Raw genomic sequence first — 14,354 nt, forward strand, 5'->3', positions numbered from 1 at the left:
AAGTAAACGGTGACCTAAAGTTTAAAGTGGAACTTACAGCGTTTTAACTACTTTGCAGATATGAAACAAACAGACAATCATAATATGTCAAAAATATCAAATTCCCAGTTTATGCTACAAAATCTACTTTATATAACAAATTATAGGTTCTATTTGACTCAACGTTCAATCAGTGGTAGAGAAAGTACTCAATTTTCCTACTCGAGTAAAAGTAAAGATGCCTTAATAGAAAACAACTCAAATGAAAGTGAGTCACCCAGTAAAATACTACTTGATTAAAAGTCTAAAAGTTTTTGCTATTAAATATACTTAAGTATTAAAAGTAAAAGTATAAATCATTTCAAATTCCTTATATTAAGCAAACCAGGCAGCATAATTTTAAAAATATTTTTTATTATGGATGAATAGCAAGGAACACACTCCAACACATAATTTACAAACAAAGCATTTGTGTTTAGTGAGTCTGTCAGATCAGAGGCAGTAGTGATGACCTGTAATGTTCTCTTGATAAGTGGATCATTTTCCTGTCAAAATTTAACAATTACTTTTGGGTTTCAGTCAATATGTACGGAGTAAAAAGTAAATTATTTTCTTTAGGAATGTAGTGAAGTAAAAGTAAAAGTTGGCAGAAATATAAATAGTCAAATAAAGTACAGATACCCCAAAAAACTACTTAAGTAGTACTTTAAGGTATTTTTACTGAAGTGCTTTCCATGAATGTATACAAAGGCATGTTGACAGAATGAAGATAATATAATTAACCAATACATTTCCTGGTAGTCCAAAATATATTGCTATCAGGTTGTAAAGCACAGCTGGCCTGGTACATTGTTTGCTGCCTCTATTCGGGATGCACTGTTTCAGTTTCAATGACTCAATATTCTGGACAAAAACGGACTAATGTAACTAAGGCTGGGAATCTATCAAACTATCAAGGGCAATGATCACAAGTCAGTCATAACGTGGCTAATAGGCTAGAATATCTATGTATGTAGCAAGCTAAAAACATGGAGACTAACGTTAGCTAGCTAGCTGCTAGGAGGATGTCATGTCATGCCATTGGAGGAGTGGGTGAGTGGCTATACACAGCTAGAGATGCAGGTGGTTGGTTAGCTGGCTAGGACTTGAACAACTTTTCCACTTAGCGTATCTCTTGCGTTTGCAAATTCAGAACAACTGATGAATTTATGAACGTGCAACACCCTTTAAATATGACTGGTGTCAGTAAAAGGAGACAAAAAAAGTAATAGTTAGTCAAGAACGCTCTACTTAACATGTAAATCGCATAACCAGCTCTGCTACAGCTAGCAAAATGATCAGAGTGAGGTATTCTCTTAATTGTGTCTGGAAATAACTAGCTTGCAAGCAAGCTAACTTTAGTCAGTTAGCTTGGGTGCTTGGTTGGGACAAGCATGATTGGCAGGCAAGCTGCAGAAGGGCGAGGAGGCTACAATTCCCCATCTCTCTCCGTAGATTTTTTGGTGACGTTGTGTCCCCATAAGTGACACAACACTAAGCCAATCACAGTGCAGCTAGAGATCATTAGCAAGCTACATATTTTCCGCTGGCTGCCCCACCACCACAGAAAGCACTGAGTTAGGCTGAAAAACCTGCATGTTGGAGCTGCCTTACTCAAGAAAGCAAAAAATACGACTTTATTAACTCCATGATTTTATTTTTGTACATTGTTTGACAACGGATATGTATTAATGCCAAAATAACATTCAAAACAGCCAACAAAAACATGGTGGGATCAAAACAGGTGGGGCTCTGCCCTACCTGTCCTGAATGACGGGTTGCCACTGCACTACACAGATGAAAGGGAAAACCTTTAACATTTGGTTGCACTTCAGAGTTATGAAATCTATCCCAGACACTGAAACTGTAACACAGCGGGCGCCATTTTGGCTCAGGAAACAACTCTGCAGGAGGATGTGCTCTCACTAACGAGTCCCTACCGCACGCAGTTTCCTTCATCTTTCACGTCATTCGTCGGCTTGTGATACACAGCAATGGCCACTTCTTTGGTTGTGCAGAGGTTAGCAGGAGTGTCGGGGGCGCTCGCTGTCGCAGCGGGGGCATACGGAGCGCATGGTAAGAATCCACATTTTATCATTGTGCGCTGCATGACAAACAGATTGCATGATTGTGTTGTTAACGTTAAAAGCAGTCTGCTGTTTTGTAAACGCTGCAGGATAGGCTATCGCTGCTTCATGTCACTCATTTGGCCATGGGGATGGGATAGTCCTGTCCAGACAGCATGGTGTAGAAATGCATAATAACAATGTATCTGTGCTTTCCTGCTGTAGTCTACTACTGTAAATGAAACCGAGCCTAATAAAAACTGCGCTCTGAAGGATATGTAGGCTGTAGGCTAAACACTTTATGATCAAGTGACACACACATAGGATACAATACACTGTATTTTATGTGGCCCTACCCTTACTGTTCAGCTGCCATGACCCTTTACACTACCTCCTATTTGTTTTATTCAGGTTTCAAAAACAAAGATCCAGAAGACTACTCAAGAGTGGTAAGTGTTATTGTTTTCGTATGGTATGACTAGAGTATTGGCCCAAAGTTGGAGAGTGGGCTGGTATTTAATTAGTTAATAAGTGCATTATTTATATTATAAATTGCACCCACTACCAATACACTAATACACTGTTTTGATACCATTTAATATATGGGACTGTTATTCTACCTCCTTCCTCCTTGTCAACTTCAAAATCAAATCAAATACAACTTTATTAGTCACATGCCCAATATATAACAGGTGAAATGCTTACTTTACGAGCCCCTAACCAACAATGCAGTTTAAAAAAAAAAAAGAATAAGAGATAAAGAGTAACAAGTAATTAAAGAGCAGCAGCAGTCCGGATGGCCATTTGATTAATTTAGTTGTTCAGCAGTCTTATGGCTTGGGGTTAGAAGCTGTTTAGATGCCTCTTGGACCTAGACTTGGCGCTCCGGTACCGCTTGCCGTGCAGTAGCAGAGAGACAGTCTATGACTAGGGTGGCTGGAGTCTTTGACAATTTTTATGGCCTTCCTCTGACACCGCCTTGTATAGAGGTCCTGGATGGCAGGAAGCTTGGCCCCAGTGTTGTACCTGGCCGTACGCACTACCCTCTGCAGTGCCTTGCGATCAGTGGCCGAGCAGTTGCCATACCAGGCAGTGATGCAACCATGCTCTCAATGGTGCAGCAGTTGAACCTTTTGAGGATCTGAGGACCCATGCCAAATCTTTTCAGTCTCCTGAGGGGGAATAGGTTTTGTCGTGCCCTCTTCACAACTGTCTTGGTGTGCTTGGACCATGTTAGTTTGTTGGTGATGTGGACACCAAGGAACTTGAAGCTCTCACCCTGCTCCACTACAGCTCCTTCGATGAGAATGGGAGCATGCTCGGTCCTCTTTTTCCTGTAGTCCACAATCATCTCCTTTGTCTTGATCACGTTGAGGGAGAGGTTGTTGTCTTGGCACATCACGGCCAGGCCTATGACATCCTCCTTATAGGCTGTCTTGTCGTTGTCGGTGATCAGGCCAACCAATGTTGTGTCATCTGCAAACTTAATGATAGTGTTGGAGTTGTGCCTGGCCATGCAGCCATGAGTAAATAGGGAGTATAGGAGGGGACTGAGCACGCACCCCTGAGGGACCTCTGTCTTGAGGATCAGCGGATGTGTTGTTACCTACCCTTACCACCTGTGGGGCGGCCCGTCAGGAAGTCCAGGATCCAGTCGCAGAGGGAGGTGTTTAGTCCCAGGGTCCAAAGCTTGATGAGCTTTGACGGCACTATGGTGTTGAATGCTGAGCTGTAGTCAATGAACAGCATTCTCACTTAGATGTTCCTTTTGTCCAGGTGGGAAAGGGCAGTGTGGAGTGCAATAGAGATTGCATCATCTGTGGATCTGTTAGGGTGGTTTTGGAGTGGGTCTAGGGTTTCTGGGATAATGGTGTTGATGTGAGCCATGACCAGCCTTTCAAAGCACTTCATGACTTCAGACATGAGTGTTTCGGGTCGGTAATCATTTAGGCAGGTTACCTTAGTGTTCTTGGGCACAGGGACTATGGTGGTCTGCTTAAAACACGTTGGTATTACAGACTCGGACAGGAGAGGTTGAAAATGTCAGTGAGGACACTTGCCAGTTGGTCAGCGCATGCTCGCAGTACACGTCCTGGTTTTGCCGGGGTAGGCCATCATTGTAAATAAGAATTTGTTCTTAACTGACATACCTAGTTAAATAAAGAATCTGTCTGGCCCTTGCGCCTTGTGAATATTGACCTGTTTAAAGTTCTTACTCATATCGGCTGCGGAGAGCGTGATCACACTGTCTTCTGGAACAGCTGGTACTCTCATGCTTGATGGTTTGTCGGAGGGCATCGTGGGATTTCTTATAAGCTTCTGGGTTAGAGTCCCGCTCCTTGAAAGCGGCAGCTCTAGCCTTTTGCTCAGTGAGGATGTTGCCTGTAATCCATGGCTTCTGGTTGGGGTATGTACGTATGGTCACTGTGGGGACGCACTTATTGATGAAGCCAATGACTGCTCTGGTGTAATCCTCAATGCCATCAGAGGAATCCCGGGACATATTTCAGTCTGTGCTAGCAAACCAGTCCAGTAGCTTAGCATCTGCTTCATCTGACCACTTTTTTATTGATTGAGACACTTGTGCTTCCTGCTTTAATTTTTGCTTGTAAGCAGGAATCAGGAGGATAGAATTATGGTCAACATTTGCCAAATGGTGGGCGAGGGAGAGCTTTGTATGCGTCTCTGTGTGCGGAGTAAAGGTGGTCCAGAGTTTTTTTCCCCCTCTGGTTGCACATATAACATGCTGATAAAAATTTGGTAAGCTAGATTTAAGTTTCCCTGCATTAAAGTCCCCAGCCACTAGGGGCGCCGCCTCTGGGTGAGCGTGGTCCTGTTTTCTTATGGCGGAATACAGCTCATTGAGTGCGGTCTTAGTGCCAGCATCAGTCTGTGGTGGTATGTAGACAGCTAGGAAAAATACAGATGAAAACGCTCTAGGTAGTTTGTGTGGTTTACAGATTATCATGAGATACTCTACCTCATCGAGCAAAACCTTGAGACTTCCTTAGATATCGTGCACCAGCTGTTATTTACAAAAATACGTAGTCCACCGCCCCTTGTCTTACCAGACGCCGCTGTTCTGTCCTGCCGATACAGCGTATAACCAGCCAGCTGTATGTTGATAATGTCCTCGTTCAGCCACGACTCCGTGAAGCAGTTTTGAATGTCCCGTTGGTTGTTTTAATCTTCCACGTAGGTCATCGATTTTATTTTACAAAGATTGCACGTTTGCAGGCAGAATGGAAGGTAGTGGGAGTTTATTCAATCGCCTATGAATTCTCAGAAGGCAGCCCGCCCTCTGGCCCCTTTTTCTCCCCTTTCTCTTCACACATATGACTGGGATCTGGGCCCCAAGAAAGCAATATGTCATTCACATCGGGCTTGTTAGACTCGTTAAATTTAAAAAAAGGATTCTGCCAGTTTGTGGTGAGTAATCGCAGTTCTGATGTCCAGAAAATATTTTCAGTCACAAGATACGGTAGCAGAAACATTATTTACAAAATAAGTATAACAATTCTTTCCAAACAACACAAAGATACGCACAAAAAAACACAATCGGTTAGGCCTTCTTCTCCAGGGCGCTATCTTCACTAACAATGCTGATCTCTAATGTAACATATTTCTCTCTATCCTGATTCGCGTGATGTATTGTTATCTCTGCCGCCTTGCCCTTTGTGCTGTTGTCTGTTCCCAATCATGTTTGGACCATGTTTTGTGCTGCTGCCATGTGGTGATGCTACCATGCTGTGTTGGCATGTGTTGCTGCCATGCTATGATGTTGTCTTAGGTATCTCTTTATGTAGTGTTGTGGTGTCTCTCTGGTCGTGATGTGTCTTTTGCCCTATATTTTTATTTCATTTTTTACTTTAATCCCAGCCCCCGTCCCCGCAGGAGGCCTTTCTGCCTTTTGGTAGGCTGTCATTGTAAGTAAGAATTTGTTCTTAACTGACTTGGCTGGTTAAACTATCCTCCCCAGCTTTATGAGACGGCCAACAAGTACCACTTCTACCACAGCATAGCTCTGCTGGGTGCCTCTCGCTGTAGGAAACCTGCTGTGGTATGTACTGTATGCTTCCCTCCCATCATTATAATAATATAATTAAATGGAACACTATATTGTTGTAATAGAAAATACATCTCTATGGTTTATTCTAATCCTCCGTCTGCATGTATTCTCTGTTTTGTTTTGTATTCGCTATTTGTGGACCAAGTACATGTCTTTTCAGATGCTGTATGACACTATTTGAATGCTGTTTGTGCCAAAAACTGTACATATTGGTCTTGACAATAAGCAGAGAAGCACACACTCTTTTCCCCTGTCTTCTCTCTGCAGGCGGGCACCCTCCTGGTATTGGGCACAGGGGCGTTCTGTGGGTCCTTGTACCACCAGGCCCTGACGGAGGACCCTGTGCTGAGGAAATTGGCTCCTTATGGGGGCATGTTCCTGATCGCTGGCTGGCTGGCGATAGCTTTCTGACCTGACCATTAACCTCGGGCCCTTGAACCTTTGACCCCTACTGATGCAGGATGACCTTGCTATGGGACACAAACTGACTGTTAAGTTCAGAGGACAGAGAAGTGGAAATGTCATGATAGGTGGATGGAGGGAAGGGGCGTTGGTAAAATGTCACTTATCTAAACCCTCCTCTTTTTCTGTGGGTGTTAAAGGGAAGATAAGGTTGTGAGGGAACAGTTTTTAATCTTCCGTCATCACAGGCTGCCACGTACCCTGTGACTTAAATTTGTGTGTGTGTGCTTGTGTGCTTGAGTTCGTGTCGATCCAAAATATGAATGTACATTTATCCTTTATCACAAATAAACATGTTGAAAAGAGTTGACCACTTTTTCATCCCTCCCTTCTGAAGCTTTCTGAAACCACTCACTCACTCACTCACTCACTCACTCACTCACTCACTCACTCACTCACTCACTCACTCACTCACTCAGTGAGGTAGGAATTGCTGCTCATTCTCTAGTTCACCAGACCCACAGTGCTTACATAGTCTTGGTCTGTAGTCACTGAGTCTGTACATTGTTAATGTCTTCCTTTGATTTTGACACGGTGTGGTGCTACATTGATATGTCTATTTATCATTTGGTAACATTGAAGTTCCTATCAAGTTGGGCCTAGTAAGAGGTGTGTGGCAATAATAAACTATGTGGTCTGTAAGCTGCCAGCATGTGAAAATGTATGTGTGGGCCTATAGAAAAATATGGAAAAATATGCACATTCACCATGTCAGGTGCAGGACAGAAGAAAGTATCAAAGAGAAAGGGAATGTACACAACTCTGAAATGCTCTCATGGTGATTTGATCAGACGCACAATGAACACAACATTTCGATCCGAAGTTTGATCTTCATCAGGTCGTACATACACCACTGTGAAACATACATACTTAAGTAACCTCTAGAGGCATATACATCCTGTCAGTTGAATACAGTGTACAGTACATTCGGGAAAGTATTCAGACCCCTTTACCTTTTCCACATTTTGTTACGCTATATTCTAAAATGTATTAAATCATTCAATCTACACACAATAATGACAGAGCAAAAACAGGTTTTTAGAATTTTTTGCAAATGTATTTAAAAAAAACCTGAGATCACATTTTACTTAAGTAATACATTTTTCTTCAGTGAAGTAGCTATCAGAAATGTCAGTGCTAGTAGGGGGGGGGGGAAGTTGAGCGAGTGTTTGTTTTTTGGGGGTGGGGTGCTGTGGGATTATTTAAGATACTCTTTGAAGATGTAGGGTTTCAGATGTTTTTGGAAGATGGGCAGGGACTCTGCTGTCTTAGCATCAGGAGAAATCTGGTTCCACCATTGGGGTGCCAGGATAGAGAAGAGCTGGGCTGAGCGGGAGCTGCCCTCCCGTAGGGGTGGGAGGGCCAATAGACCAGAGGTGGCATGACTAGGTACTTGTGTTGGGGTGTAGGGTTTGAGCATAGCCTGAAGGTAGGGAGTAGCAGTTCCTCTTGCTGCTCTGTAGGCAAATATCATGGTCTTGTAGTGAATGCGATCTTTGACTGGACTCCAGTGGAGTGTGCGGAGGAGCCGGGTGGACGTGGGAGAACTTGGGAAGGTTGAACACCAGGCGTGCTGCATTGTGGGTAAGTTGCAGGGGTTTGATGGAAAAGCGGGGAGCCCAGCCAACAGCGAGTTGTCCAGACGGGAGGTGAGAAGTGCCTGGATTAGGAACTGTGCTGCTTCCTGTGTGAGGCAGGGTCACACTCAAAAGATGTTGTAGAGCATCAACCTGCAGGAGCGAGTCACTGCTTTGATGTTTGCAGAGAATGACAGGGTCTTGTCCAAGGTCACGACAAGGTTCTTTGCACTTTGGGAAGGGGCCACCATGGAGTTGTCAACCGTGATGGCGATGTCTTGGAACGGGCAGGCTTTCCCCGGAAGAAAGAGCAGCTCCGTTTTGTCGAGGTCGAGCTTGAAGTTGGCCGACATCTAAGCTGAGATGTCTGCCAGGCACGAAGAGAATTCAGTTCATTGTTCGCTGTTAGGGGGTCCTGCGTTCCCTGGGCATTACTGAATCAAATCTAGAGTCAAATCTAATCAAATCTGAATCACACTAGTCGAAAGATTTGTTCATTTTACTGAACGAGTTGAAAAGATCAATCAGTAAAAAAAGTCTCAATCTCTAATATAAAATTCCCAGAACTGGGTATTCAGAACACATGCCCATTGATTTTGGTATAATGTTTGAGCAGAGGATCACAGAGCTAGCCATGGCAAAATGCATAAAATTGCAGTAAATTAGCTTTAAAATGGCAAAATTGTCTTTCAGCTCAATAAAAGAATTTGTAGAATTGCAGAAAATGTGCTTTACAACAACATTTTCTTTACACTGCCAAGATGACTTTAGCTACCTTCTAGCTAGCTAATAGACTATGTTAGAGTTTACACTTCCTCTTTCAATGAAGTAGGGGGAGGTCAAAACAATGTCTACAAAATCTATTCATTTTAAAATGTTAATTACTTCATTCTTGCCATTATCATTCACCTGATAAGACAAGACATGACTTAGATGTTTTGCTAATATATGGTCGCCGGCTTGCCTGGACAGGGGTCCCTGGGCAATAAAAGTTGGAAAACACCTGACCCAGAGCTCAGGCTCTCGCAGCATCTCCAACGGTCGAGTCTCCGAGCGGGAGGAGAGAAAAAGGTCTGTGCTATCATTGGATCCTTCGGACCTCCCTACCCCATTGAAGTTGAAATGTAAAATGGTTAAGGGTTCAGGTTTAGGTTTAGGCTAGGAACTTCCCAAGGATCCCAGATAGCAGTGACGACAGAAAAGGCAGAGGAACTTCTTATGCCAGTTGAACCAGAAGCAAATCCAACACCGTCCTAATGGTGGTCGGGGATGCAACAATGTAACTGAATGAGCTAAAAGTAACCTGGGGGTTACATAGACTTCACACCAAATAGACATCTTTGACCTCAAAAGCATGCAACACATGAATACATACACAGCAGCGTCAATGTGTCATAGCTTGCTTTGACATCATAAAAGTACATACAAGTCTTTCTCTCTCTTGCTCTCTCTCACTTTAGCTGGGGCTATGTTCGTTGCAACCAACGGAGCATTCTGGAAAGTATTCAGACCCCTTCCCCTTTTCCACATTTTGTTACGTAACAGCCTTGTTCTAAAAAATGTATTTATTTATTTTATTTAACCTTTATTTAACCAGGTAGGCAAGTTGAGAACAAGTTGTCATTTACAAATGCGACCTGGCCAAGACAAAGCAAAGCAGTTCGACACATACAACAACACAGAGTTACACATGGAGTAAAACAAACATACAGTCAATAATACAGTAGAAAAATACGTCTATATACAATGTGAGCAAATGAGGTGAGATAAGGGAGGTAAAGGCAAAAAAAAAGGCCATGGTGGAAAAGTAAATACAATATAGCAAGTAAAACACTGGAATGGTAGATTTGCAGTGGAAGAATGTGCAAAGTAGAAATAAAAATAATGGGGTGCAAAGGAGCAAAGATAAAAATGGATTAAGTAAAATCATCAATCTACACACAATACCCCATAATGACAAAGTGAAAACAGGTTTTTAGAAAATTTTGCACAATTATTAAAAATAAAAACAGAAATTCCTTATTTACATAAGTATTCAGACCCTTTGCTGTGAGACTCGAAATTGAGCGCAGGTGCATCCTGTTTCCATTGATCATCCTTGAGATATTTCTACAACTTGATTGGAGTCCACCTGGGGTAAATTCAATTGATTGGACATGATTTGGAAAGGCACACACCTTTCCATATAAGGTCCCACAGTTGACAGTGCATGTCAGAGCAAAAAACGAGCCATGAGGACGAAATAATTGTCCATAGTCAGGATTGTGTCGGGGCACAGATCTGGGGAAGGGAATCAAAATATTTTCTGCAGCATTGAAGGTCCCCAAGAACACAGTGGCCAGACGGAAGTCACTCTTCAGTAAAAGGCACATAACAGCCCGCTTAGAGTTTGCCAAAAGGCACCTAAAGGACTCTCAGACCATGAGAAACAAGATTATTTGGTGTGATGAAACCAAGATTGAACTCTTTGGCCTGAATGCCAAGCATCCCTACGGTGAATTATGGTGGTGGCAGCATCCTGCTGTGGGGATGTTTTTCAGCGGCAGGGCGTGGGAGACTAGTCAGGATTGAGGGAAAGATTAAAGGAGCAAAGCACAGAGATTCTTGATGAAAACCTGCTCCAGAGTGCTCAGGATCTCAGACTGGGGTGAAGGTTCACCTTCCAACAGGACAACAACCCTAAGCACACAGCCAAGACAACACAGGAGTGGCTTTGGGACAGGTCTCTGAATGTCCATGAGTGGCCCAGTCAGAGCCCGATCAAACATCTCTGGAGCACCCTAAAAATAGCTGTGCAGCGACGCTCCCCATCCAACCTGACAGAGCTTGAGAGGATCTGCAGAGAAGAATGGGAGAAACTCCCCAAATACAGCTGTCCCAACCTTGTAGCGTCATACCCAAGAAGACTTAAGGCTGTAATCGCTGCCAAAGGTGCTTCAACAAAGTTCTGAGTAAAGGGTCTGAATACTTATGTAAATGTGGTATTAAAATTTGCCCCAAAAAATCTCAACTTGTTTTTTCTTTGTCATTATGGGGTATTTTGTGTAGATTTAGGAGTAAAAAAATACAATTGAATCAATCTCAGAATAAGGCTGTAACGTAACAAAATGTGGAAAAATTCTAGAGGTCTGAATATTTTTTCCAAATGCACTCCATCTGTATTCAAAGTGAAAGTGCTAATGCCTTGGTGTCCTGACTGTAGGCTAGGGTTTGTGTGTGTTTGTGTGTCTAGGCCGTCTGCGCAGGGACCTTTGAAAATTCCTTACAATCTCCAAGTCAATTTGCAGGGGCGGCTCGAGCATGTAAACCAGCCGACTGACTATGCCTACATTGAAATCAGCAGGAATCTTATTGACTAAAGCATGTCCCAATTAACTCTGATCACAACTCATAAAACGCTCATTAGAAGGCCTATTAATGGGCAATGGGCAAGTCGGGGTCAGGCTATCAGACTGTGATTTGTCATCTCTGAAATGGAAACTTGGCTGCTACATGAGTTGCTGAATTTGGGCTCCTGAGACTATATAAGGAGAGGAGTGAGGAAATATACGTGGTGTTTTGGTGTGGGAGACAGACTTGAGGCACATAAAAGCACCATCCTGCTGCACATTGAAGTGAAATTGAAGTGAAATATGCTGACAGAAGAGAGAAATCTGCAGATTCATGATGTGTTCAGTTGTTAGACACCCCACCCAACGGCATGCAGTGTTGGGACTCCCCTCCCCGACACACACACATAACCACACGCTGGGACTCTCCTCCCAGACAGTCAGTCATTAGTGAAAGCAGCGCAGCATACCCTCGTTTAGAATCCATAGACCTGATCACAACATTCTGCTCCACCAGGCTGTGTTAAAAGTATCTCTCTCTCGTTCTCTCTCTGACTGTCCCTCTCTTTCTCTCTCAGGGGCTGTTCTTCACTTGTGTTCTCTCATCTCTTTCTCTATCCCCCATCTTTGTTTTTGCAGGCCAAAAGAATAAATGGATAATGATGATTCACTTTGTGAGCTTACAACCCCTCAGCATTGAGTTTGTCTGCCATTATTTCTGTGTGTCCTTGCTTCGGGTTGTATTATCCTAAGTTGTGTGAGTCCCAGGTGCAGACTGTAAAGCAGGTTATCTCAAGAGAGTTTTGCCTCACAAGTCTCTACATGTCTTGTTTTTTTCATTCTGTGTATTTTTTTTGACTGTAGAAATTCCTTTCCTTCCTCCTCTCTCTCACCACCAGACTGGGTGGTTAGATAATTACCGCAGTACGAGGCTGTGTCCCAAATTGCACCATATTCCTTAACATAGTGCGCTACTTTCCACCAGGTCACAAATGGCTCTGGTCAAAAGTAGTGCACTATTTAGGGAATAGGGTGACATTTGGGATGGAAGCCAAGCTTGTTTTGGGAGAGCTCTGCAGCCAATTGATTTCTTGGTTGTGGTCAGGATGAGTGTGAAGCTTGGCTGGTGAAAGACAATCACTCACACAAATACAGTCTGTCTGGAGTCTGGATGGTGGCAGGACTGGGAGGAGAGAGGACTAGCTGACTGACTGGGTGGGAGGATGTGCTTCTCACAATATTTTCCTCGGAATAAAAGCATGAAATAAATCTCCACGCCTATGAAACCTGACATGATTACCCAAAGCCTCTCTGTCTCTCTCTCTCTCTGTCTCTCTCTAATACATTGAACACACACTCACACACTAGCTCTCTCTCTCTCTTATACTATTGAGAGAGCACAGCAGCAACAAATCCTCTCTCTGAAGCATCAATCAGCAGACCAGCCGCCCACACATTGAAGCGGAATTAAATGTAATGTATTTTCCAGAGCTCTCACACCGCCTGCTCCCTCCTGACATTCGACCCTTATAGGATGGTCAGCACTATCCCACTTCAGGTAGATCATCATCTCGTCACTTCCATGGGCAGTGGAGCCTCCGCTGTTAACACAGTGCACTAATGTTGTCCAGAGCCCTATGGTAATTCACTTTATGGGGTATAGCATGCCATTTGGGACGCAGTTTACTCTGTTTCACTGCAAATGGGGCTTTGATTCCATACAGAGAAGGAATGGTGCATGCATTAGTCAGGCCAAGGTTAGGATATAAAAATTCATATGAAAAGTTACCCAGCAACCACCCAGTAATTGCTACCTCTGAGGGAACCATTGAGGTTGGAGAGTAAATGTTGACACCAAAAAAATAGGCCACATTCACACAGAAATGTGTCATATACATAAACTGTGTGCTTTAATACCTATAAGTGGTGTCTTCTTGCTCTTCTCTCTCTCTCTCTCTCTCTCTGTATCTCTCGCTCTCTATCTCTGTCTCTCTCTCTCTCTCTCTCTCGCTCTCTACCTCCTTCCACCACTTATCTCACTTTGTCTTTGATAAATTTGCTGATGGATAGAAGAATTGAAAAAGTGGTTCAACAGATTCCAACTCCTGGCTGGCTCTCTGTACTAGGTCCTCTCTCTCGGGTCTCCCTATCATTACCTCCACCGGGCCAATTACCTGCACTGTCAGCTCATCTCTGATATGGCTTCAAAGGGGGAGGTATTTCAAGGTGACATCAGTGAAGAGGGGCTGATATGGCAGGGGGGGGGGGGGGCTGGAAATGGTATGAAGATCTTTTGATCACGTCGCGAATTGCTCCCATCCTGAAGAAAAAGGGCAGGGGAGGAAAGGATAGAGGTGTCAGAGGCAGAGCAGCTCTTTCTGCAGTGGAGCCCGTGTTGTCACTTTGTCTACTAAAAGCAGAGGGCTGGCTCAGGCTCCATCTCGCCCCCTTGTTCTGCAGAGGAGCCTGTGTTGTCACTTTGTCTACTAAAAGCAGAGGGCTGGCTCAGGCTCCATCTCACCCCCTTGTTCTGCAGAGGAGTTTAGAGGATGCAAGCAAAAGCTTCACAATCATGATTGTCCCAATGTTCTATTGGGAAAAAAAAAAATTCAATTGTAGGCTAATAGTAGGCCTAATTCAGGGATGGACAACTGGAACCTTCCTTTTGAAGGCCTTCGGATCGGAGTCTCAACTTACTGTTACGAGTTTAGAATAGTGGAATACATGAGGTGCAATTTCGAAATGTGGTTGTGCATCAGCAGTTTTCCTCTTGTTATGTCAGTCACTGATAGTCAATCAATTAGCCTATGTCAGCTAAAAACTTTTAGACTGC

The 14,354-nt window shown here is 43.5% G+C and overlaps 1 protein-coding gene across 1 annotated transcript; it reads left to right on the top strand.

Moving 5' to 3' along the window:
• The first annotated feature begins 1,544 nt into the window (after positions 1-1,544).
• Positions 1,545-6,925, top strand: LOC109896444 (transmembrane protein 256). The gene is made up of 4 exons (XM_020490700.2): positions 1,545-2,094; positions 2,496-2,533; positions 6,064-6,144; positions 6,421-6,925. The coding sequence occupies exons 1-4, from the start codon at positions 2,013-2,015 to the stop codon at positions 6,562-6,564; spliced, it is 345 nt and encodes a 114-aa protein (XP_020346289.1). The 5' UTR covers positions 1,545-2,012; the 3' UTR covers positions 6,565-6,925.
• Positions 6,926-14,354: the final 7,429 nt, after the last annotated feature.

Source organism: Oncorhynchus kisutch, linkage group LG9 (assembly GCF_002021735.2).
Source record: "Oncorhynchus kisutch isolate 150728-3 linkage group LG9, Okis_V2, whole genome shotgun sequence".
Taxonomy (NCBI): domain Eukaryota; kingdom Metazoa; phylum Chordata; class Actinopteri; order Salmoniformes; family Salmonidae; genus Oncorhynchus; species Oncorhynchus kisutch.

Excerpts from the sequence above, each read along its gene's own strand:
- LOC109896444 (XM_020490700.2), top strand. The coding sequence starts at position 2,013 with ATGGCCACTTCTTTGGTTGTGCAGAGGTTAGCAGGAGTGTCGGGGGCG. Across the intron at positions 2,095-2,495 it reads GGGGGCATACGGAGCGCATG|GTTTCAAAAACAAAGATCCA; the intron begins GTAAGAATCCAC and ends TGTTTTATTCAG. Across the intron at positions 6,145-6,420 it reads GCTGTAGGAAACCTGCTGTG|GCGGGCACCCTCCTGGTATT; the intron begins GTATGTACTGTA and ends TTCTCTCTGCAG.